The 24,682-nt window shown below is 41.0% G+C and overlaps 1 protein-coding gene across 1 annotated transcript in view; it reads left to right on the top strand.

The window, feature by feature from the left end:
- LOC126419388 (somatomedin-B and thrombospondin type-1 domain-containing protein-like) overlaps positions 1 to 24,164 on the top strand; it is a 359,147-nt gene extending 334,983 nt beyond the window's left edge. Inside the window, exon 5 of the mRNA XM_050086575.1 lies at positions 19,991 to 24,164. Within this exon, the coding sequence (XP_049942532.1) occupies positions 19,991 to 20,199 (209 nt within the window). The 3' untranslated portion in view covers positions 20,200 to 24,164. The remainder of the gene's footprint in view (positions 1 to 19,990) is intronic.
- The last annotated feature ends 518 nt before the right edge of the window (positions 24,165 to 24,682 follow it).

Consider the following 24,682-nt stretch of genomic DNA (forward strand, 5'->3'; position numbering starts at 1 on the left):
CACTGACTGAGTCCTACAACTGTTATATCAGTTCGCTGATATCCTGCTCCGTGGCAGCGAAAACGAAGTGACGTCTGAGCTAGCGCCAGACTTGTTCTATCGGGGACAAATGTGTCGATGTTGCAAGCCACAGGAATACTCAGCGGTATGCAGACGCTTTGTTGAAACGCGTATCTGACGTGGACGAGCATTTTCCTGTTGAAAAATGGCAACGCGATACTGTCTACATCTATATACGATCGGCTGGTCGATTCACGATTCCTACCCGATAGTACGGGCCAAGGGATGTTGTGTGTCCTGCTTCCATTCTTCCTGTGGTCTCCACTGCAAAATGTCTGGTAGGCCATGCTCCACCGCCTGTGGCTGTGTACACAGTGATGGTGGATGTGGGACGGCTCCGTTTGATAGGCCCTCTGGCGTCTTCGTTGGCGTAGTCGTCCATTGACAGGGATGCCATCTTCCGAGCAGAAAAAGTTTGTATGGGCATCTATTGACATTTTGTATAATTGCATCGTAGATACTCCGCAAGCCACTGTATGATACGTAGCGGAGGGTACCATGTTCCATTACTAGTCATTTCCTTTCCTGTTCCACTCGGAAATACAGCGAGGGAAAAGCGACTGTCTCTATACACTACTGGCCATTACAATTGCTACACCACGAAGATGACGTGCTACAGACGCGAAATTTAACCGACAGGAAGAAGATGCTGTGATATGCAAATGATTAGCTTTTCAGACCATTCACACAAGGTTGGCGCCGGTGGCGATACCTACAACGTACTGACATGAGGAAAGTTTCCAACCGATTTCCCATACACAAACAGCAGTTGACCGGCGTTGCCTGGTGAAACGTTGTTGTGATGCCACGTGTAAGGCGTACCATCACGTTTCGGACTTTGATAAAGGTCGGATTGTAACCTATCGCGATTGCGGGTTATCGTATCGCGACATTGCTGCTCGCGTTGGTCGAGATCCAATGACTGTTAGCAGAATATGGAATCGGAGGGTTCAGGAGGGTAATACGGAACGCTGTGCTGGATCCCAACGGCCAGGTATCACTAGCAGTCGAGATGACAGGTATCTTATCCGCATGGCTGTAACTGATCGTGCAGCTACGTCTCGATCCCTGAGTCAACAGATGGGGACGTTTGCAAGACAACAACCAACTGCACGAACAGTTTGACGACGTTTGCAGCAGCATGGACTATCAGCTAGGAGACCATGGCTGCGGCTACCCCTGACGCTGCATCATAGACAGGAGCGCCTGCGATGGTGTGCTCAACGACGAACCTGGGTGCACGAATGGCAAAACGTCATTTTTTCGGATGAATCCAGGTTCTGTTTACAGCATCATGATGGTCGCATCCGTGTTTGACGACATCGCGGTGAACGCACATTGGAAGCGTGTATTCGTCATCGCCATACTGGCGTATCACCCGGCGTGATGGTATGGGGTGCCATTGGTCACACGTCTCGGTCACCTCTTGTTCGCATTGACGGCACTTTGAACAGTGGACGTTACATTTCAGATGTGTTACGACCCGTGGCTCTACCCTTCATTCGATCCCTGCGAAACCCTACATTTGAGGAGGATAATGCACGACCGCATGTTGCAGGTCCTGTACGGGCCTTTCTGGATACAGAAAATGTTCGACTGCTGCCCTGGCCAGCACATTCTCCAGATCTGTCACCAATTGAAAACGTCTGGTCAATGATGGCCGAGCAACTGGCTCGTCACAATACGCCAGTCACTACTCTTGATGAACTGTGGTATCGTATTGAAGCTGCATGTGCGGCTGTACCTGTACACGCCATCCAAGTTCTGTTTGACTCACCGTTATTACGGCCAGAGGTGTTTGTTCGGGGTACTGATTTCTCAGGATCTATGCACCCAAACTGCGTGAAAATGTAATCACATGTCAGTCCTAGTATAATATATTTGTCCAATGAATACCCGTTTATCATCTGCATTTCTTCTTGGTGTAGCAATTTTAATGGCCAGTAGTGTACTTCCATATGAGCCCTGATTTCTCGTATCGTATCTTCGTGGTACTTACGCGCAATGTATGTTGGCAGCCATAGAATCGTTCGGCAGTCATGTTCAAATGACGATTCTCTAAATTTTCTGAGTAGTCGCCGGAAGTCTGTCACATGAAGATGTCCCTGACATGTCGTTGAGCTGTCAGAGTTCCCGCATTCACCACCAGAAGTGACCCTAAACTCAAAATTAAATTAAGAAAAAATGATCTTTCGACTGGTTGGTGCGTATCTGGTAATTCCAACGGCTTGTTGACTCCATCCCAAGTCGAACAGCTGAACTACACAGGGCAGGTTATTATGGGGTATCCCACAACTTTTGTCACCTCAGTGTTAATGTATCAACAGTTATGGGGATTACGTTAGAAATAAGGAGACTGCTGATCGTTAAAGAACCAGACAGGCTCGTTAAAGGACCAAAGAGGCTTCTTTACTCAAGAGGTGATGAGTCAGATGTAAAAGCACAGTAACAAATGCATTTGAAAACAATAAATGTCTCATTTCCAGTATCAGGACTGTACACTGCAGATTACCCTGCTAGTTACAAAGTTTCACCCACAACTTTTTCCGGACTGCTGATTTTTCATTATTTTATTGTTATAACTGAGTGTCAGAACTGGTTACAAACATTTTGCACACAAACTCGGTATGACAATTGTTTCAGATGTTGCCACTGGGTAGTAAGCCAGACAGTTGTAAGAGTTTTCGTTGGCTGGCGCGGGTGAATGCCTTTCGGAGCTCGGGGAATGGGCTGCCGCCCATAATTGAGATTCCCTTGGCGCGTCCGCGGCATTCATCAAAGCGCCGGCGGCGTCGGACCGCGAGTTTGCCGGAGTTCCTTCGCCCCGTCGCGACCACTTTTTCTTTCAGCTCCGTCCGCGGCCGCCTCTGCAGGCCCGGCCAATCTTTCCCCGCACGCTCCATTAGGTGCCCGCGCGGGACCCGATAGCGCACTCGACGGCCCAGTCGACTCGCGCTTCTAGTCGACTCCCACGAGTCGATAATCGCGTCCCGTCACGCAGTCTATTGACGCAGTGCGGCCAATAAGCCGTGCCCAATAAGCTGCGACCTCCAGGGCCGGTCACGCCAGACGCCCCATCCAGCTGCTCGCGGACACCCGAATACCGGAAAGTGGCAGCCGCCATATGGTCGCCACAGTTTTCTGTTGCATATACGTCAGTTGTATAGGATTATGTGAATACATGATGTCATTCGGACATATCTGGAACAACAGACATCACAAATCGTATACCCCATTCACCTTGATGGGCAATGAATCGACAACCTTCAGTGCGGATGTACAGTCGTGGACAAAACGAGCGAGACCCCTCGCCTTTTCGTTATGATGATCTGCACAGCTTTAAAGTCTGCTACACAGCGTAACAGGCGTGAAATTGAAAAACTATCCGAACTTTGTCAGACTGTGTTCAATCACGTGTAAGACTATATTAATGCTGATTAGTGTGTAAAACACAACACGTAAATATAAGATATAAATGAAAGAAGAAACGCTAATTACTATGAACTGTACTAATAAAAATTAATTTCAGTTTATCGAGATAACATAACTGTTTTAGTAGGACAAAGTACCCCATATCGTTACGAATTAGCGAAATATTATGCGAAGTTGGCCGCGAAACGGTCTGTGTCAACGTTCAGACCAGTCATACTGGATTACCGTTGCTGAACTACCATGAAAGTTCGGAAATTTATCAATGTGTAAAGATTCATAACGAAATTCAGCTAAAAATCATTCAGTGTCACACTTAAGTCAATTCAGTTCATGACTGAAGCGGAAAAAATGGGCTGTAACAAGTATGAAATTCTACAAGATTTTCATATTGACATCCACAGGGCGCCAGTACAGAATAAAGGTAGCCAAATTCGCATAATATTTTGCTAATTCGTAACGATCTGGGGTACTTTGTCTTACTAAAACACTTATGTTATCTCGATAAGCTGAAATTAATTTTTATTAGTACAGTTCATAGTAATTAGCGTTTCTTCTTTCATTTATATCTTATATTTACGTGTGTTGTTTTACACAGTAATCAGCATTAATATAGTCTTACACGTGATTGAAAACAGTCTGACAAAGTTCGGATAGTTTTTCAATTTCACGCTTGTACATAGTATGTTGGTAACACTTCGTTGCCTTGCCTGTTACGGTGTGTAGCAGACTTTAAGGCTGTGCGGAGCAGCATAACGAAAACGGCGAGGGGTCTCGCTTGTTTTGTCCACGACTGTACATTTACGTTCGACCTTCAGCGCGAATCTAAAATTAGCGTAAACGGCGACTGCGGATAGGCAGCACTACCTAGGAGCGTGGGTCAGCTGGGGAGCGTGCCGATATAGTGCGCACATGTGCGATAAATACTGTGCCCTGTCGAAGCAGGAGCCGGCCGAAGTGGCCGTGCGGTTAAAGGCGCTGCAGTCTGGAACCGCAAGACCGCTACGGTCGCAGGTTCGAATCCTGCCTCGGGCCTGGATGTTTGTGATGTCCTTAGGTTAGTTAGGTTTAACTAGTTCTAAGTTCTAGGGGACTAATGACCTCAGCAGTTGAGATCCATAGTGCTCAGAGCCATTTGAACCATTTTTTTTGTCGAAGCAGGAGATCTCAGCCTGGTACACATTTTCCCTCGTAGCTGCTTGTTCCACATTCAGAAATGATGCAGCTGATATCATTAGTTCCTTCCTTTCCTTTCTCTTTCCCCCCCCCCCCCCTCCCCCCCCCCCCCCCTCCGCCACCATACAAAATTATGCTATTCTACAGGAGCTGTGGAGACTCTGAACAGTTTAGCCAGGGAACTACTCTATAACGTTGGTATAAACAGAAACCCAAGTAGTGTTAAACACACGAAGGAGACTCTGGTAGCGGTGTACTCTGACATGGAGTTGAACTAGATGCTCCCGCTTGTTGGCATCCACTATCCTGTTTCACGTAGAATGGAGAAGACGCATTGCGGAACAGACTTAATGAAACATCTAAAATGCAACTGTATAAGAATATACAGAAATAAAATTATAAAAAAGGTTCAAAAATTTTGTGAAATGATTTCTGTGAAAGTAAGAGGTAAAGTAGATTAGAGAAAATTTTGATGCACCTTGCAATTGTACTCTAAATCGCGTACAGAAAATGAGGTACGTCAAAGCTTTCTCTAATCTGTTTTATTTCTTACTTTTAGGCAAATAATTTCACAAAACATACGACCATTCGCTTTTTTAAATTTTTTAATATCTAGCCTTGTTCAGAATGCATAATACATAATCTATTAAAATATCGATCCATATTTTATTATTATTAATAGCTTATAGGTAAGGTGAAGGAAGAGAAGTTTCAATTCGAGCTGTTATTTGATACTTATTTTCCTTTTTTTTTTTTTTTATCACGAAAGAAAAAATTCCACAGTTTCTGCGTCAGTACAACTGTTCATACACAAAACATCTATACCTTGAGGAGTTGAACTTTTTGGTAATTTTGTTACATAGCTATTAGCAGCTGTTCCTGAAACATTTTAAATCCTCTCCAATCATAAATTAAGTTCATCACCATGATTACTTTCAAGCAAGTGAATTTTTCTTTATTTTTGCAAAACTAGGTCTTATGGTCAACCGTTTGGTAACCCATTTGTCTATTTCCCACTGTATGTTTTCCCTCTCTTCGTTAATTTTTTTCACTCTTACTTTTCTCACTCTGAATTTTGCTACGAGAATTGTAAAAAAATCCTTTGTCTAAATTTTAGGCAGTCTCGATTTCGTTGCTCTGCAATATTTGAGCAATAAAACATCCTTAGAGGAAAATTGGATTTTATTTTCCTAAAAAGTGAACTATACCTGAAGCGAGGCTTCTTTTTACGTTTACCATTTTGAAATAAAATAAAACAAGTACACTTTTCTTAACAGTTTTATTTCTATATGAAAGTCTGTACTTTAATCTATTTTTCTACATAATTCCCACCAATATTAATCGTATCGTACAACCAGCTTTCCGTCCGGCCGCTGTGGCCGAGTGGTTCTAGGCGCTTTAGTCGGAACCGCGCTGCTGCAACGGTCGCAGGTTCGAATCCTACCTCAGGCATGGATGTGTATGATGTCCTTAGGTTAGTTAGGTTAAAGTAGTTCGAAGTATAGGGGACTGATGACCTAAGATGTTAAGCCCCATAGTGCTTAGAGCCATTTGAACCAGCTTTCCAATACATAGACTACCTCATTCAAATATGCCGCCTGATTAGCATAACATCCGATGATTTAAACGTTCTGTAACATCTGCATCAAGCACACTTCTTAACACTTGAGGAAACTTATCACGTAACGTCGAAATCGTAAACTGTCTGTGCTCTCTCACTTTTTCATCAACTTTCGGCACCAAATAGTCAGCAATCACTGAAGATCTCTCCCTTTGGTGCTCATCATGCACATTCGTACAGTCATATTTAAAAGCTTACCCATTTCCGTACCATCCTATTGGTCACCATGTTTTCTTCATACACTTCATTGTTCTGACTATGAATTCCACCGCTCTCACGCTTTTAGTACTAAGAAAACGAATCACAACGCGTATTCTCAGTCAGAGGAGGCATTTCAAATACTGATCAACAAACTAGAACACACCGAATGACTCTGTAATGGTGTCTGTGGCTTGACAGTCAAATTCGGAGCACAGTGCGCATGCGCCAAATGCCGACCACAGCGCTGCACCAGCTGAATTTCAAAACGGTTCTTTATTTAAAAACAAGCCTAGAATAGTACACTGAAGAGACAAAGAAACTGATGCACCTGCCTAATACCGTTTAGGGCCCCCGCGAGCCCGTATAAGTGGCGCAACACGACGAGGCATGGACTCGACTGATGTGGACTCGACTAATGTCTGAAGTAGTGCTGGAGGGAACTGACACCATGAGTCCTACCGCGCTGTCCATAAATTCGTAACAGTACGAGGGGGTGGAGATCTTTTCTGGTGAGCAAGTTGCAAGACATCCCGGATATGCTCAATAATGTTCGCATCTGGGAAGTTTGGTGGCCAGCGGAAGTGTTTAAACTCAGCAGTGTGTTCCTGGAACCACTCTGTAGCAATTCTGGACTTGTGGGGTATCGCATTGTCCTGCTGGAATTTCCCAAGTCCGTCGGAATGCACAATGGACACTAATGGATGCAGGTGATCAGACCGGATGCTTACGTACGTGTCACCTGTCACAGCCGTATCTTGACATATCAGGGGTCCCATATCTGTCCAACTGCCCGCGCCTCACAACAGTACAGAGCCTCCACCAGCTTGAACACTCCCCAGGTGACATGGAGGTCCATGCCCGTACACTTCCATCCACTCGGTATAATTTGAAACGAGACTCGTCCGACTAGGCAACAGGTTTCCAGTCATCAACAGTCCAATGCGTTAACGGGCCCAGACAAGGGGTAAAGCTTTGAGTCGTGCATTAATCAAGGGTACACGAGTGGGCCTGCGGCTCCGAAAGTCCATATCGATCATGTTTCGTTGAATGGGTGGTACGCTGAAACTTGTTGATGGTCCAGGATTGAAATCTGCAGCAATCTGCGGAAGGATTGCAATTCTGTAACATTGAACGGTTCTCTTCAGTCGTCATTGGTCCCGTTGTTGCTGGAGCTTTTTCTGGCCGCAGCGATGTCGGAGATTTGATGTTTTACCGGATTCCTGATATTCACTGTACACTCCTGAATTGGTCATACGGGAAAATCCCCACTTCATCGCTACCTCGGTGATACTGTGTCCCATCGCTCGTGCGCCGACTATAATACCACGTTCAAACTCACTTAAATCTTTATAACCTGTCGTTATAGCAGCAGTAACCGATCTAACACCTGCGACAGATACTTGTCGTGTCATATAGGCGTTACCGACCGCAGCGCCGTATTCTGCCTGTTTACATATCTCTGTATTTGAATACACATGCCTGTACACGTTTCTTTGGCGCTTCCATGTATTTGACCGAGCGCGGTGGCGCAGTGGTTAGACACTGGACTCGCATTCGGGAGGGCGTCGGTTCAATCCCGCGTCCGGCCATCCTGATTTAGGTTTTCCGTGATTTCCGTAAATCGCTCCAGGCAAATGCCGGGATGGTTCCTTCGAAAGGGCACGGCCGACTTCCTTCCCCGTCCTTCCCTAATCCGATGAGACCGATGACCTCGCTGTCTGGTCTTCTTCCCCATAGAACCCAACCCAACCCCAATCCATGTATTTGACTAGCAGCACTGCTATAAAGCACCGTTTCGACGTCTTTTCTATTCATCATATTCAACCAAGAACTTTAATCTTCGTCTCCTTGCTCTAGATACACCGCTGTTTTTCCTGCCCCATTCTGATCCGGCTTCGCGGTTTCATCACAGTCACTAACTATGACAGCTGAAGCATTTGCGCACATTTTGCTTCTGACTCGGGATTTGAAATCAGATGCTGTGAAGTAAATCGACTGGATGGACCCTTCCTCGTGCTGGACCATACTGTGTAGACCTGAGCGCCTGTACCGATTACCCACGCCATTGGAGGCGACACAATGGCCATCCCCAGAGACATGTTGGCGGCACACCGCAGCACAGATGCGGCACAGGCTACCTGTGCTTCCCTTCAGACATCACACGCACACACACACACACACACACACACACACACACACACACACACACATCTACACCTACATCCGTAAGCCACTACACGGTCTGTGGCGCAGTGTATTTCCTATACTATTAGCATAAGATTCCCGTCCTCTCACATTCACCAACGATATGCGTGAAGAATAAGCCCAGATCATCATTATGACATGGTATGTGGGAATTAGTGCCATATTCCTTGACCTGTCTCAAGGATCATTTAACAGAACATTTTAAAAAATCCTTCTTGTGCGGCAGAGTTCCGCCGAGATAGTGCGACGACCTACTCACCTGAAGATCGAGGCCAGATGGACCGCCGAAACATTGTGTCCAGATGACGAGATGTTACGGCTGGAGACCCGATGTGAACGCAACCCGTTACCTTGTTTAAATTTCTTCTGATACAGATTTTGTAACGTACCTGTACGTTTAAGGTTTAATTTCTTGCCGAGGAGGGGGTCTTATTTACTATTTTGGCGAGATAAGATCATGCCCTAACTCCCTGTGTTACATCGGACCAGGACCATTACCTATACAAAAACTTACACTAATACACAATAATACACATTTCATAAAATAATAATAATAATAACAGACATTAAGAATAATAAAGAGCATCAAGAATAACAGAATGGCTTATTAGTTTAGTACGTTTGAAGCCACGTTTAGTACAATCAGAAGCAGAAGGGATAATAAACAGAAAAGGATTGCAAAATGACAAAAAAAATGGTTCAAGTGGCTCTGAGCACTATGAGACTTAACGTCTGAGGTAATCAGTTGCCTAGAACTTAGAACTAATTAAACCTAACTAACCTATGGACATCACACACATCCATGCCCGAGGCAGTATTCGAACCTGCGACCATAGCCGTCGCTCGGTTCCAGACTGCAGCGCCTAGGATCGAACGGCCACTCTGGCCGGCTGCAAATGACAGCAACAATAACTGTTAAGGAAGATCTGAATTCCGATAGAGAATTGTGTGGGAATTGGGATGAAGAAATGGAGGCGGAGCGGCTGTTGACAAGAGCGGGATGTGGACAAGATAGCTGTTGTGACAGAGGCTGGGATATTAGCTGCGTTTAGAAGTCTGGAAGAAAGTTAATTTCTCTGTTATTTTAGAGGAATATTAACACATCAGCACACAAAAAAATCAAACACAAAAAAAGAGAAAGCAAAAAAATCAGGAAGTTGGCAAGACTCAGAAAACATTGGTGACACTTAAAACTCCGAAAATTAGAGCTGAAATGTTGTGTTACAATAACCTCACTGTCTGCGGGAAACGTGTAGCATCCAAGTGCTTTTCCACATGAGAGAAAACTGCATGGCTTCAAATAATGAGTTAGATGCTTCAGTGTAAGTACCTTCCCGATTTTGCATAAAAAGCTTCCATCGACTGCTTTTAAATCTGTAACCAATATCTGACAACGAAAAAAAAATAAAAATAAAAAAAATAAAAAAGTTCAATGAAGATGCCTTGCTAGAAAGATGAAGCGTCCTTCGGTGCATAAATAAAATTGAAAAAAAGTATTGTGCATGATACAAAAGAGGTTTTCCGTAAACTACTGCAATTTTTAAATCCATAAAAGTTGCGACCAAGGTTTCTGAGACGTTTACCTTCGTTTTAAGGGAAATACCATAACTGGTAGCTCCCTAACATCTGTTTCCAAACAGGAAACTCTTTGGCGCACTACCAGCCGTCTGGTACTAGTAAGAAATAAAAAGACGTTTCGCCTACCTCTCCAAAAATTAATCCATAGCTGTAGCGCAACTCCTAAAAAAGTATTCATCGCACGGCAGTTTGAACCCCGTCTCTGAGCATAACTAGCGTAAAAATCGTAATGGATCCCGATTGGGGAAACGGTGTACTTGTGATATTTTTATCACACGAGGAAAGCGTTTCTTTTTGTCTCCTCAAACACTAAAAATTTTTGTTCGTAGTTATTTTACACCTGAAGATATGTAAACTTTCGGTCACAGAAACAAAGAGTACAAGGTTAAAATGCGTGCTATATGTACATGGAATACGATTTCATTTTAAAAATACATTCAGAAAGCGGAAAGAGACGAAATTACTTACTGCAACATGTTTAACACGACCGTGTTGGTAATATTTCACTGAGCCAATTCTGGTCCTTCAGTCTACTCCATGAAGCTAAATTAAACAGCTGGTATGAAATACTAATACAAAAGGATTCGCTCACTGAGACACGAAGGGAAAACGCATGTGAAGTTGTTTTTGCTATCTGCCCCAGTAAGCACTCTACTGGGACCACGGATGTTCCTTGCCTAATATGACGCAAATATAAGGGAAATAAATCCATCAACGTAAAAGTGTGACGTAATTTGGGAGTTTCTGGAACTCTGCGAACTCCTAGCTATAATGGGCAGACTTATCTAAGCCGAACAGAGCCAACTAATAGGCGCTGATCCCTTAGAAATGAATCCAAAGCAGTTGCAGAACTTCCTCGCTAGTTTTCGCTCGAATAATTACCGCTAAAGGCACTCATTAAGGAATTATTCGAGCATATGAAGGATTATTTAGTGATTCCCACTTTGTGACATCGGGCAAGAACATAGCAGCTAACGCGGAGTACACATTTATGTGAAATTACTTAACAAAACTTTTAAGCTTCTAGGAAACTACAGCCATTATAGGTGTAACCTGTCATACGACTTGTTACAAGAGAATTGGTAAATTCTTGTCATGCAAGCTTTTTGCATATAGAGACTTTTCAATAACTCCAAAAAAAAAAAAAAATCAGAAGACTTGCGAACGTGTGACTTTGAACGCTGAAAGATCTTGGCCAGCTGCAAGCACATTCCAGTCGTAACACATCCTTTGAAGTTGCATCGCACTTCATGCTCCAGAGTAATAAAAACTCACAAAAACACGTTTATTAAACAAATGCAGGATAAAACTGCTGTTCTCTGTGTAAGGATGCAGATCATGAGAAATAGCTGTAAGATTGTGTTTTTGTGTCAGGATCTGTAGCAACTGCAAAAAGGCCGGAGAACGCGCCCGAGACAGCTAAAAATGACATGCCGATTTACTATCTTAATGTGGATTCTCTTGACTTCTGTCGACTGTTTCATGGATGTGTTTTCGGGATTCCAGTCAAGTTGTCGTTTGTATTTTTGATGAGCACTTGTTTATCTTCGCTACTGAGAAGTACGACACACGCCTTTTCTACTGTACAAGGGCTCATAGTTCTCAAAAAATACATTTTAGAGCCCACGTTTAAAGAACATTTTCTTAATACTACCTCGTCCCAAAATATGGAAAACAAAGAGCTTGCAGCAGACGAAATGTTTTCACAGCACTGAAGACGCACAAGTGCTCATAGCCCTTAAGATATACATTTAAGAGTCCATAATAGCGAGCAATTTTTTTCTTGTTTAGGTCCGCACTAACACCTCTTCAAGTTCGTCGATCGATTTCAGGTTCACCATACACACACACATATACAGGGTGTTACAAAAAGGTACGGCCAAACTTGCAGGAAACATTCCTCACACACAAATAAAGAAAAGATGATATGTGGACATGTGTCCGGAAACGCTTAATTTCCATGTTAGACCTCATTTCAGTTTCGTCAGCATGTTCTACCACCTACGCTCAATGGAACACGTTATCATGATTTCATACGGGATACTCTACCTGTGCTGCTAGAACATGTGCCTTTACAAGTACGACACGACATGTGGTTCATGCACGATGGAGCTCCTGCACATTTCAGTCGAAGCGCTCGTACGCTTCTCAACAACAGATACGGTGACCGATGGATTGGTAGAGGCGGACCAATTTCATGGCCGCCACGCTCTCCTGACCTCAACCCTCTTGACTTTCATTTATGGGGGCATTTGAAAGCTCTTGTCTACGCAACCCCGGTACCAAATGTAGAGACTCTTCGTGCTCATATTGTTGATTGCTGTGATACAATACGCCATTCTCCATGGCTGCATCAACGCATCAGGGATTCCATGCGACGGAGGGTGGATGCATGTATCCTCGCTAACGGAGGACGTTTTGAACATTTCCTGTAACAAAGTGTTTGAAGTCACGCTGGTACGTTCTGGTGCTGTGTTTCCATTCCATGATTAATGTGATTTGAAGAGAAGTAATAAAATAAGCTCTAACATGGAAAGTAAGCGTTTCCGAACACGTGTCCACCCCTACAAGCTTTTCAGGCGGATTTTGACCAGGAGAGATTGTGCTGAGAAATAACCGTAAAGGAAAAATTCTATACGGTAGCTGTTTCCCAATTTATTAACGCTGGAGGTCGTCGTGCGAGCAATTTCAAGCAGCCTCTCAGGGGTGATGTCGCCAAACGAGTTCTTCGTTTGGTTTTCTTAAGCTGAACATATTTAGCTTTCGCTCACCTGGCTTAAACGTATCACTTCCATAAACGAACATTTTAGTTGGTAACGAGAATTTCAACGCCAATTTTTTTTCTTTTTTTCCTGCTGACATGGCTGAATTCGTGCACAGTAGTCTGTTCCATATCATTGTAATACGGCATGAGCAGTGGAGAACCCTAGACGGTTAGAGCTAACCGCGAATGCTCTCAGTTAGGTTGGTTGCGACCAGACGATAGAGCGTGTGCAGTGCGCCGAGTACCTTTTTTTAAAATCATCATTCTTCTGACTTGCTTGATGCGGCTCGCCACGAATTCCTCTCCTGTGCCAACTTCTTAATCTCGGAATAGGACTTGAAACCTCCGTCTTCAATTATTTGCTTGATGTATTCCAATCTCTGTCTTCCTCTACAGTTCTTACCCCGTACAGCTTGCTCTGGTACCATGGAAATCACTGCTGTCCTACCATTCTATCCCTTCTTCTTGTCAGTGTTTTCCACATAACCCCTTCCTCACCGATTCTGCAGAGGACCTCCTTATTCCTTACCTTATCAGTCCACCAAATTTTCAACAATCTTCTGTTAGCACTTCATCTCAAATGCATCGAATCCTTTCTGTTCCGGCTTTCCCAAAGTGCATGTTTCACTACCATACAATGCTGTGCACCAAACTTCTCAAAGTAAGGTCTGTGTTTGGTACTAGTAGACTTCTCTTGGCCAGGAATGCTCTTTCTTCCAGTGCTAGTCTGCTTTTTATCTCCTCCTTGCTCCGTCCGTCATGAGTCCCTTTTACATAGCACAATAGCTGTGCCCATTAAAAAAAAAAAAAAAAGAAAGAAAACTCCGTCTCTGGTGCACGAAACATTGCCCTGTGCGTACAGTTCAATGTTCTGTTGCTTTTAAGGAGGAGCTTGAATATTTTTTTTTTTCCTGTCACTGTCGAAACGGCTCCCCGCAAGTTAATGCGAATGGACAGTTTTCACTTTGTCAGACAGTAAATGTAGAAAATGCATCAGTCTTCGTCCACTGATACGTTTCTCAATCAGTCACGTCACTTTCTTTTCCCCTGGCTTCATAATATTTCCTTTTATCACGTTCCTTTCTATTTTATTTGTCTTCTCTTAACCCTACTGCACCTCCCATCCGTCCCTTTCTTTCATGTCCATTGCTGCTAGAATTCATAGTTTGAAACTGCATTTCCGAGGCTTGTCTCAGTTGTTGTACTCATGAGCGAATGTAAAGTGCGCTTATTTTTGTCTATCTGTGCACTACAGTAATATCTAACTGTTTTATGCTGTAGTATACTGTATGTACAGATTATAGCAATGAATATAAGTGCAGAACATGTGTAGAGCATAGTTCAGTGGTCCCCCCCCCCCCCCCCTTTTTGGAAACCGCTACCCCCTGCACAGGTTCAGCTAGCATGTAAAACGATAAATAAAGTTTATGATCCATTTAAACACTAGACTGCAAAATTTTTACTCTTATTTTTATAGAGACTAGTTCTGTATAAAACTTAGTTATTGTTCAAGCATTCTATGGTCTTCACTAAACGTATAATTGATGAGCGAAAGTGGTGTGTGTATCTGCTTATTTCTAACAACATTTATTTTATTTTATTTTTGCATTTGTTTTGGTGTTGGCGCATACACATCCGAAATATGCACCATGTTCATACTTTTCTTCACTTCTTTCTTGCTACTGTAGTCCAAAGACTACTTTAACAGCTTTAAGTTGTGGCGAATTAAATCGGTAATCTTATTTCTCCTAATAATAACAGCTACTAACGACACCTTAAACAATGCCTGCCCTGTTATACGAGTACCTGTTTCTAATCTGTTGCCTATGCCAAGTCCATGAAATTGTATTGTGGATCGAAGTTCGATATATTCATTCATTGAAAACGGGCTTACAGCTCAGGTCATTTTACCAAATCTGAAAAACTGTTACTTTTAGAATTCACTACAGTGGCACGTGATTACTACCACGGGATGGGCACGAAAAGCAATAATTGCAGGAGTCAAGCTGACACTGAGCACTGTTAGCAAACTAAATAAAGTTTCAAAATTAAGTTTTCAATGTGTATGAAAGAGAACTCTAATATTCAGTTCGTATTTGTAGTGAAAAGTGATATTTCAACAGAAATACCATCCAAAACTTATGCTGGCTCATCGGCTAATGGAGAGATGTATGTAGAAAATTGCTGGGAGGGACAGCAAAGTAAATAAATGGATCAAGGAACAGATTAGAATAGAAGAAGTAACAATGACAGCGATGAAAAACAAAAGGAAAGGGAAATGGGCTGGACAGTACTCAATAAGATGGATGGTAGGAGGCTAAAGAAAGTTCTTCTCAGAATTCCAAGAAATAAGAAGATAAGACAAGACTAAGGAGACAAACTTGTAAAAGGTAGATAGATGTCTTTAGAAGATATGCAGGACCAACACTGACTTATGGTTATGAAGATAGCTGTGGGTGGAAATATTAAGAAGAGTATTTTATCCAGTAGTAGACGTTAAATAGCTGATGATGTATTATACAGGGTGTGACGTATACAACTTGAAAGCAAGGGGAAACTACAGCAGTTACTTTTCCCGAGGGAAAGCAGCTTTACTGTATGGATAAATGATGATGGCGTCCTCTTGGGCAAAATATTCCGCAGGTAAAACAGTCCCCTTTCGGATGTGCGGGCGGGGACTACTCAGGAGGACGTCGTTATCAGGAGAAACAAAATTGGCTTTCTGTGGATCGGTGCGTGGAATGGCAGGTGCCTTAATCGGGCAGGTAGGTTAGAAAATTTAAAAAGGAAAATGGGTAGGGTGGAGTGAGATATAAGAAGACTTAGTGAAGTTTGATGGAAGGAGGAACAAGACTTCTGGTCAGGTGAATACAGGGTTAGAAATACAAAATCAAATAACGGAAATGCAGGAGTGGGTTCAATAATGAATAAAAAATAGGAATGCGGGTAAGCTACTACAAACAGCATAGTGAACGCCTTATTGTAGCCTACAGGCACGAAGCCAACGCCTACCACACTAGTACAAGTTTGTATGCCAACAAGCTGCGCATATGACGAAGAGATTGAGGAAATGTATGATGCAATAAGAGAAAGTATTCAGATAGTTAAGGGAGACGAAAATTTAACAGTCATGGGGAGTGGAATTCAATACTAGGAAAAGGAAAAGAAGGAAAAGTAGTAGGTCAATATGGACTGGGGGCAAGGAATGAAAGCCGGCCGAAGTGGCCATGCGGTTAAAGGCGCTGCAGTCTGGAACCGCCAGACCGCTACGGTCGCAGGTTCGAATCCTGCCACGGGCATGGATGTTTGTGATGTCCTTAGCTTAGTTAGGTTTAACTAGTTCTAAGTTCTAGGGGACTAATGGCCTCAGCAGTCGAGTCCCATAGTGCTCAGAGCCATTTGAACCATTTCAACCAAGGAATGAAAGAGGAAGCCGCCTGGTAGAATTTTGCACAGAGCGTAATTTAATCATATTAATTGGTTTTACGAATCATGTCAGAAGGTTGTATTCGTGGAAGAGGCCTGGAGACAGTGGAAGGTTCCAGATAGATAATATAATGGTAAGACAGAGGTTTAGGAACCAGGTTTTAAATTGTAAGACATTTACAGGGGCAGATGTGGACTGTGACCACAATTCATTGGTTATGAAACTGCTAAAAGGTTGGAATTTAAGGAGATGGTAACTGGATAAACTGAAAGAACCAGAGGTTGTAGAGAGTTTCAGAGAGGGCATTAGGGAGCGGTTGTCAAGAACAGGGGAAAGAAATACAGTAGAAGATGAATGGGTAGGTTTGAGAGACGAAATAGTGAAGGCAATAGAGGATCAGGTAGGTAAAATGACGATGGCTAGTAGAAATGCTTGGGTAACAGAATAAATATTGAATTTCATTGATGAAGGAAGGAAATATGAAAATGTAGTAAGTGAAGCAGGCGAAAATAAATACAAACGTCTCAAAAATGAGATCGACAGGAAGCGTAAAATGGCTAAGCAGGGATGGCTAGAGGACAAATGTAAGGATGTAGAAGAACATATCATTAGAGGTAAGATAACTACTGCCTACAGCAAGATTAGAGAGACCTTTGGAGAAAAGAGAGTCACTTGTATGAATATCAAGAGCTCAGATGGAAAATCAGTTCTAAGCAAGGGAGGGAAAGCAGACAGATGGAAGGAGTTTATAGAAGCTCTATACAAGGGCGATGTACTTGAGAACAATATTATTGAAATGAAAGACGACATTGACGAAGATGAAATGGGAGATATGATACTGCGTGAATTTGTCAGAGCTCTGAGAGATGTAAGTCGAAACAAGAGCCTGGGAGCAGGTAACATTCCATTAGAACTACTCACAGCCTTGGGAGACCCAGCCATGACAAAACTTTTCCATCTAGTCAGCAAGATGTAGGAGACATGTGAAATAACTTCAGACTTCAAGAAGAATATAATATTTATAATCCTAAAGAAAGAAGGTATTGACAGGTGTGAAAATTGCCGAACTATCAGTTCAATAAGTCATGATTGCAAAACACTAATACGAATTCTTTACAAGCGAATGGAAAACTAGTAGAAGCCGAGCTCGTGGAAAACCAGTTTGGATTCGGTATAAATATTGGAACACGCATGGCAATAACGACCCTACGACTTATCTTAGGTTAAGGAAAGCAAACCTACGTTTCTACCATTTGCACACATACAAATAGCTTTTGACAATGCTGACTGGAATACTCTCTTTGAAATTCTGAAGGTGGCAGGTGTAAGATACAGGGAGCGAAAGGCTATTTACAATTTGTACAGAAACCAATTGGTAGTTATAAGAGTGCAGATACATGAAAGGGAAGCAATGGTTGGGAAGGGAGTGAGATAGGGTTGTAGCCTATCCCAGATGTTACTCAATCTGAATATTGAGCAAGTAGTAAAGGAAACAAAAGAAAAATTCGAAGTAGGAATTGAAATCCATGGAGAAGAAATAAAAACTTTGAGGTCTGCCGATGACATTGTAATTCTGTCAGAGACAGCAAAGGACCTGGAAGAGCAGTTGAACGGAATGGACAGTGTCTTGAGAGGAGGATGTAAGATGAACATCAACAAAAGAAGAACGAGGATAATGGAATGTAGTCTAATTAAATCAGGTGAAGCTGAGGGAATTAGATTAGGAAATGAGACACTTAAAGTAGTAATGGAGTTTTGCTATTTGGGGAGCAAAATAACTGATGATGGTCGAAGTAGACTGGATATAAAATGTAGACTGGCAATGACAAGGAAAGCTTTTCTGAAGAAGAGAAATTTGTTAACATCGAATATAGAGAAAGTATTGGTATAGAGTGTAGCCATGTATGAAAGTGATACATACATACATACATACATACATACAATGTAGACAAGAAGAGGATAGAAGCTTTCGAAATGTGGTGCTACAGAAGAATGCTAAAGATTAGATGGGTAGATAACGTAACTAATGAGGAGGTACCGAATAGAATTAGGGAGAAGAGAAATTTGTCACAACTTGAGTAGAAGAAGGGATCGGTTGGTAGGCCAAGTTCTGAGGCATCAAGGGATCACCAGTTTAGTGCTGGGGAGAGCATGCAGGGTAAAAATCGTAGAGAGAGACCAAAAGATGAGTACACTAAGCAGCTTGAGAAGGATGTAGTAATTATTCGGAGATGATGATGCTTGTACAGGATAGCATGGAGAGCTGCATCAAATCAGTCTCCGGACAGAAGACCACAACAACAACATTGTGTATGAGTTCAGATATTTCTGTTTGGCACAGAGGACGCCGTACTGAACAACGTTACATCAGTGGTTACTTCATTAGCAGATTAATAATTATAATAAAAGAAAATACAGTCTCTATTAGGTTGTAATGGAGATTATCTTTATTTGTTGTTAGATAATTTCGACTTGTCATTTTCAAGCACATGTGTACTGTAACGTATTAAATTTCTTAATTGTCAAATTATTTTTTACTGCACGTAAAATGTGGAAGTTATGTTCCATCCTTAAATTGTGAATGGTTCCACACTGATATGCCAACTGTGAAGATCTAATTGCGGACTTTGCTCTAAGTAATACAGCTTGAGAACCAACTTAGAGGGTAGTTGACAATAATATGTTTACAGTTGTCATATCAATGTGGATCCATTCACATCGTAAGGATGGGATATGACGTCTACTTTACATGTGTGCAATTACGACATGTAATACGTAAGAGTACACGTGTGCTACAAAATTACAAGTCGTCGAAATTCGCTAATAGCAGGTTTAAGTGAAGGTCATCTATATTAAAGAACATATTTTCTTTTGTAGAGCAATTGGAGGCTGTGGATTCCCACAAAAACAACAACAATAATAATAATAATAATAATAATAATAATAATAATAATAATTATTATTATTATTATTATTATTATTACGGCTGTTACAAGCTGTATATTTTTAGGTTTGTTAGATCTCCAGCTACTTAATGTTTAGTGCTTAATGTTTATTTTCTCATTGGCAGCAGCTCAAGTGTTGAAGTGTGGAGGTTAGTCTATACTGACAGGAGCGTGCAGTTACGGCCATGCAGAAAACATCACGTCATAAAGTCTGTGACATGTGTGTGCGAAGACCAGTTTATGCAGACAATTAACCAACATACCGATGTGTGCACATATTAAAGTAGCACATATAAAAATTCCTAACTTATACCCATTATATCCTACATAATAGTCTGCCGATATTTTGGTAGTGGCGGTTATTTTTAACGAAGTTACTATTTAGTAGCCACTAAATCATCATTGGCCCCATTTTGTTTTTCCCCTCAGAATTTTTCATTTTACCCCTTGGGGCTAGTTACTGACAGGTTGGGAACCACTGTCCTAGTTAGATGTTAAGAGGTGTCCTGATGACGCTAATCTTGTAAAGTTGAATAAATAAGTAAATAAACAGAAATACAGTGTGGCCGTGTGTCGGGTTGCAGGAGAACGCGTGTGCGTGCGTTGCGAGTCGCAGGCGCTGCGTCCGGCGCTGGGCTACCGGTGCGCGGGGCCAGGCGTGGCGGACCGCGGCACGCGCTGGACAGCCCTGTCAGCACCGCACTGCCATGGCAAGTGGCTGCGCCTCTCGCACCACGACGACCAGCCAAGCTGCCCAGCGTGCGCCAACGGCGCCTCCTTCATCTTCGTCTGAGCGGCGCTGCTGCGGACCGCTCGCCACCCGAACACACAAAACAAAAACACAGAAACACACAACACAGACAGACACTCACACCCACACACGTGCACACACATTCCCATTCCCAACAACGCGCGACGGCGAGTCACACACGATTTCAGCGCGCTGCGTGCCAGCGAAGTTCCGGCGCTCGGTTGCAGTGTCGTCATTCAGGGGTGTCCACAAATGAGGGCCTGATGTAATATTCGGCGCCGAAATTTCGCAGATGGCCAAATATACATATATTGCACTTTTCTTTATTTTGTGTTCTTTACCAATTTTGAAAGGAGGAAAAAAAAACAAGAAAGGAAACAGAGGAGACCCTGCACGCCAGTTACTATAATTTAATCTGTAAATCGTGACTGGCATGTAGAGACGGCCACACAGAATTATGTGATGTGCTATTAGCAACGAATCATAGTAGACAGTACGAGAATATTGTTGTTTCAGTGGTTCAGTTGATACAAAAATAAAACAACCAAATGTATAGCGAATGTGATGTTCCACAGTACCTATTACATACTTCTAGAGATAGCACCGGAAACGTTAAAGATAAATGTTACATGCCATGTTTCGGGAAGGGACGTTTCCGTGGTGCAGAGATAATTGAACCAAGTCACTGTTTCGCTTAACCGGATTCGGTCAAGCATCTACAGACTTTGTGTATCACAGCCTGTATTGGTGAACAAAGTAAACGCTATATCCATGATCGAACGCAAACACACATTGCAAATGCTTAATGATTGTAATCCTGTTCTGTGGCTGCGCCTCAAATAAAAAGAAATATATGTATCGAACTGACTTCTACATTTTTGAAATCAGAGTCATTCACTGTCTCATTTATACAGTCCTGTCATAACACTTGGAAGTGTAAATGCTCGGTATTACTCGACGCAACACCTTCCTTACCCACCTATGTGATTATGGGTTAACAGAAACAGCCTAGTCTTCATAAAGGGCATTAATTTTCTTACAAGGTTTTTAATCAGGGGATTTGTGATGATTACAGTGAAGTGATTCTGCTGCAGTTGTTGAGATGAACAGTTCTACCTTTGCTGTTACACGTTACAGAACAAGCAGTTGTAGGACTGTATACGGATTTGCTCATTTTCGTACAGGGAGCTGTTTCGCATTATAAATTAGCAGCAAGGGCTATAGAACTCGCATTCTTAAAGAGCAATAATGTTTACAAGAATAGACGAATTTCGCAGCTGAAGGTGAGACTTTATAGAGCTGAATAATTTCGTAAAGTAATTTACAAACCAGTAAGTGTTTAAAATGCTAGATTTTACAGTTGGTGGAAACTTATTCTGAATGTGTTACTCTGTCGCTGTCTTAAATGTGTGTTGAACAGGACATGATGATAAATGAATGATACAAAATCACTAAGAATGTCTTGTATTTCACGAGTGATTCTGATATATGAAATTTCTTTTATAAATTAGACTAGTGATTCAGATTTTGTTTTTTAGATATGAGAAATTCTCTAGAAAGTTTTGTCAGAGTATTTACACGATTTGTTAACTTCTCACACAAAGAGAAGTCTGCTTAATGCATCATATTTATTGCTGCTGTTACACTACCAAGAACGAACAATCATAGTGTTCTAACAGCGTTTACTTCACAGTTTGTACAAAAGTGATTTTCTGAGACAAGCCAAGCAGTAAATTATCAGTAACGAATAGCTGCAGTACATGATTTGATTATAGAAGTACTGCTCCAGTTTTATTCTAAAGGCACACACATTTTAGTTTAGTTAGTTGAAGAACTCAGTTAGACAGCGCCACCAATCATTGTTGTTTAAGACATATCTTTAGTTGTCTATAACGTACTTAAGTGCTGCTACCAACCTCAACAAACTGGAGAGTTCTAGTATGTTATGAAGTCTAGAAACACTTTATACTGAAATTTTGGTGTGACCTTAGGACATTCACAGAGCAGGTTTTATTAGTGAATTAAACATGAAAATAATGAGGCAAAAAAAGCGAGAACAATTGTATAATCATCCTTTCCAGTGCAGGGTCTCTGGTAACTGAATTTCTGTAACTATAATAAAATAACTTAGTATGGAATATATATGCATTAAGTGCAGTTTTCTGAACTCATAATTTATGAAATACACAGAACTATGCTTTAGATGTAGATCCAATAATAATACTTAAAATATTTCTTTATTAAGGTTTACATGGAATAAGTCAAACAATAATACGAAATATGTTGAATAGTGAAATACTAATGTTGTAAAATTATTAATGCAATCACAGTTTGTTGAATAATGAAGATTGTACTTTTGAATGATGTAATTTGTAATCCAAACACAGCTATTTTGTTACGTTTTTACTTTAGATGATAAACAAAAGAAATAGATGGAAATATTTGAATAGAATGTTTACTATAGGCCAGATTATTTGGGTAGTTACGAAATGCAGAAGGAAATTTGATGTGTACAAGGAATGACATATTTTAATTTATTAGTATTCTGTTTAATTTCTCAGTTTTTCAGCTCTCCAATAGCCTCACATTCAATATCACATTCAGCACACTGTTTCTTTGAAATGTGATTCTGTATCTCTTAGCTAGTCCAAATTTTATGGCACTCTCCAGATACCACTATCTCCAAATCATACAATGCTTTCTTAACTGAGATTATTAATCTTTACTTGTGTCTGACAAAATATGAGGTGTTCTTAACAGAAACATGTTAGAGCGAAATCGAGATTGTTTTCCATCAAGTCATCATTAGGTGATACACTATGACACTCCATTAATGGACCCCCTGAATGAGAATTACGATTGTGTAATATGTACTGATGTATAGTATGTAATGACATCTTGTTCTTATCTTTTTCTTAACAAACATCATGTAGAGGTATTCATCCAGAAAAAGTGTTGCAGGCTCAATCCAGATAATACAATTACATAACTACATTCTCAATCAGCCACAATAATAGTTTTTTCTGTCCTATGTTCATATATTTATTTAGGAATGGGATTGTGGGAGAACATTCATTAATGCAGAAAATGGCTGAGTGAATGAATACATATGAACATAAAGAGTATTAATCATAATTGCATCTAATTTTGTAGCCCATAATGACCTACTTTTAGGGTGGCACATAACTTATATTTCTTTAATACTGGTTCTATCACCTGTATTACTTACAAACATCTTCATTTGTGTGATTATACAGTTCATTGCTTGATTGATTAATTCATGTAATCTGCAGTTTATTGTGTAATTCATGTTTATTAGCTGGGTGCTGTTAAGTAACTTTTAATTAAGTATTCGTTATTAAACACACACTACTGTCTTTCCTAGCAGTACATTCATTGTGACTTGAAGTGGATAAGAGCTTCACACTCACAGAAGTAAAGACTTTAAAGTAACTTGAAGTAAGATTCAATTAGAGAAGTTCTTTTCAGAATGTTAGTTCTGTTGGTAAACTACTATAGAGAACTGAATGAAGTGTGAACGTTTTCGAGTGTCTGAGACATTGTCATTGTTGTTTGGTTGAATTAAGAAGGACTAATAAGTATACTATAACAATAATGTTAATGATAATAATGTTTAATATTTGGTATATATATTTTTAGAAATTGTTTCATTGATAATTTTCAGTGAGCTGGAAACAATTCACCATCACAATATTTTATGAATAGTACTTTATCTTCATTTTGCAGATAGGAGCTGATTAAAATTTTCGTGAAACAGTAATTTTAAATGCATCTCTGAAGAAGTCATAGTGCACTTTTGTGCCAATGACTGCTTTGTTTTTAGAGCTATTGTTTAAGATAAATATTTGTATAGCATATCATTTTATAAGGAATGTCATTTAGTAATATCAGCCAGAACACATCCTAAAAGCATATCACAAAACTTTTTTATTTCGTATGAATCAAAGGTCGATGTAATGAAATAGGCAATAAATACAATTAAACTGAGATAACTCTGTTTCTTACCCAGAACCGGCACATTTCACTTATTAATTCCTATAATCATTTCTGTGAGCATCACTACTTCGGAGCACAACAGAACCAAAGAATAATTATTTTATAATAAAAAAAGTGGATGATGAAGTAGAGCGCTTTATAAAGCCAGTCTCGTAGTGGATGAGGTATCATTTACAATTTCAACAATGAATACATTAGAGAGTGAAGACAAAAAGTTAATTTATGTCGTAAAACAGCAAGCAGATTTTTAGTGTAAGATGCCACTTAATTTATATGGTTGCATATCTTTTGCACTCGAGATATCCTTGCATTTCTTTTGGTGTGCTCTGTCATAAAATGCAACAATTTTTTTGTGTTCAATGAACAAGGTAAATTACTTGTGTGTAATGATGTGAAGCAGTCTCTTACAGGTAGTCACCATTAATTTGTGAAACGTTAAGAAAGATTATGTGAAAGTGTTTGCAGTGACAGGAGATGAAAGTGTTTATGGCAAATGAGAATTACTAGC

This window comes from Schistocerca serialis, chromosome 9, assembly GCF_023864345.2.
Source record: "Schistocerca serialis cubense isolate TAMUIC-IGC-003099 chromosome 9, iqSchSeri2.2, whole genome shotgun sequence".
In the NCBI taxonomy this organism is placed as follows: Eukaryota; Metazoa; Arthropoda; class Insecta; order Orthoptera; family Acrididae; genus Schistocerca; species Schistocerca serialis.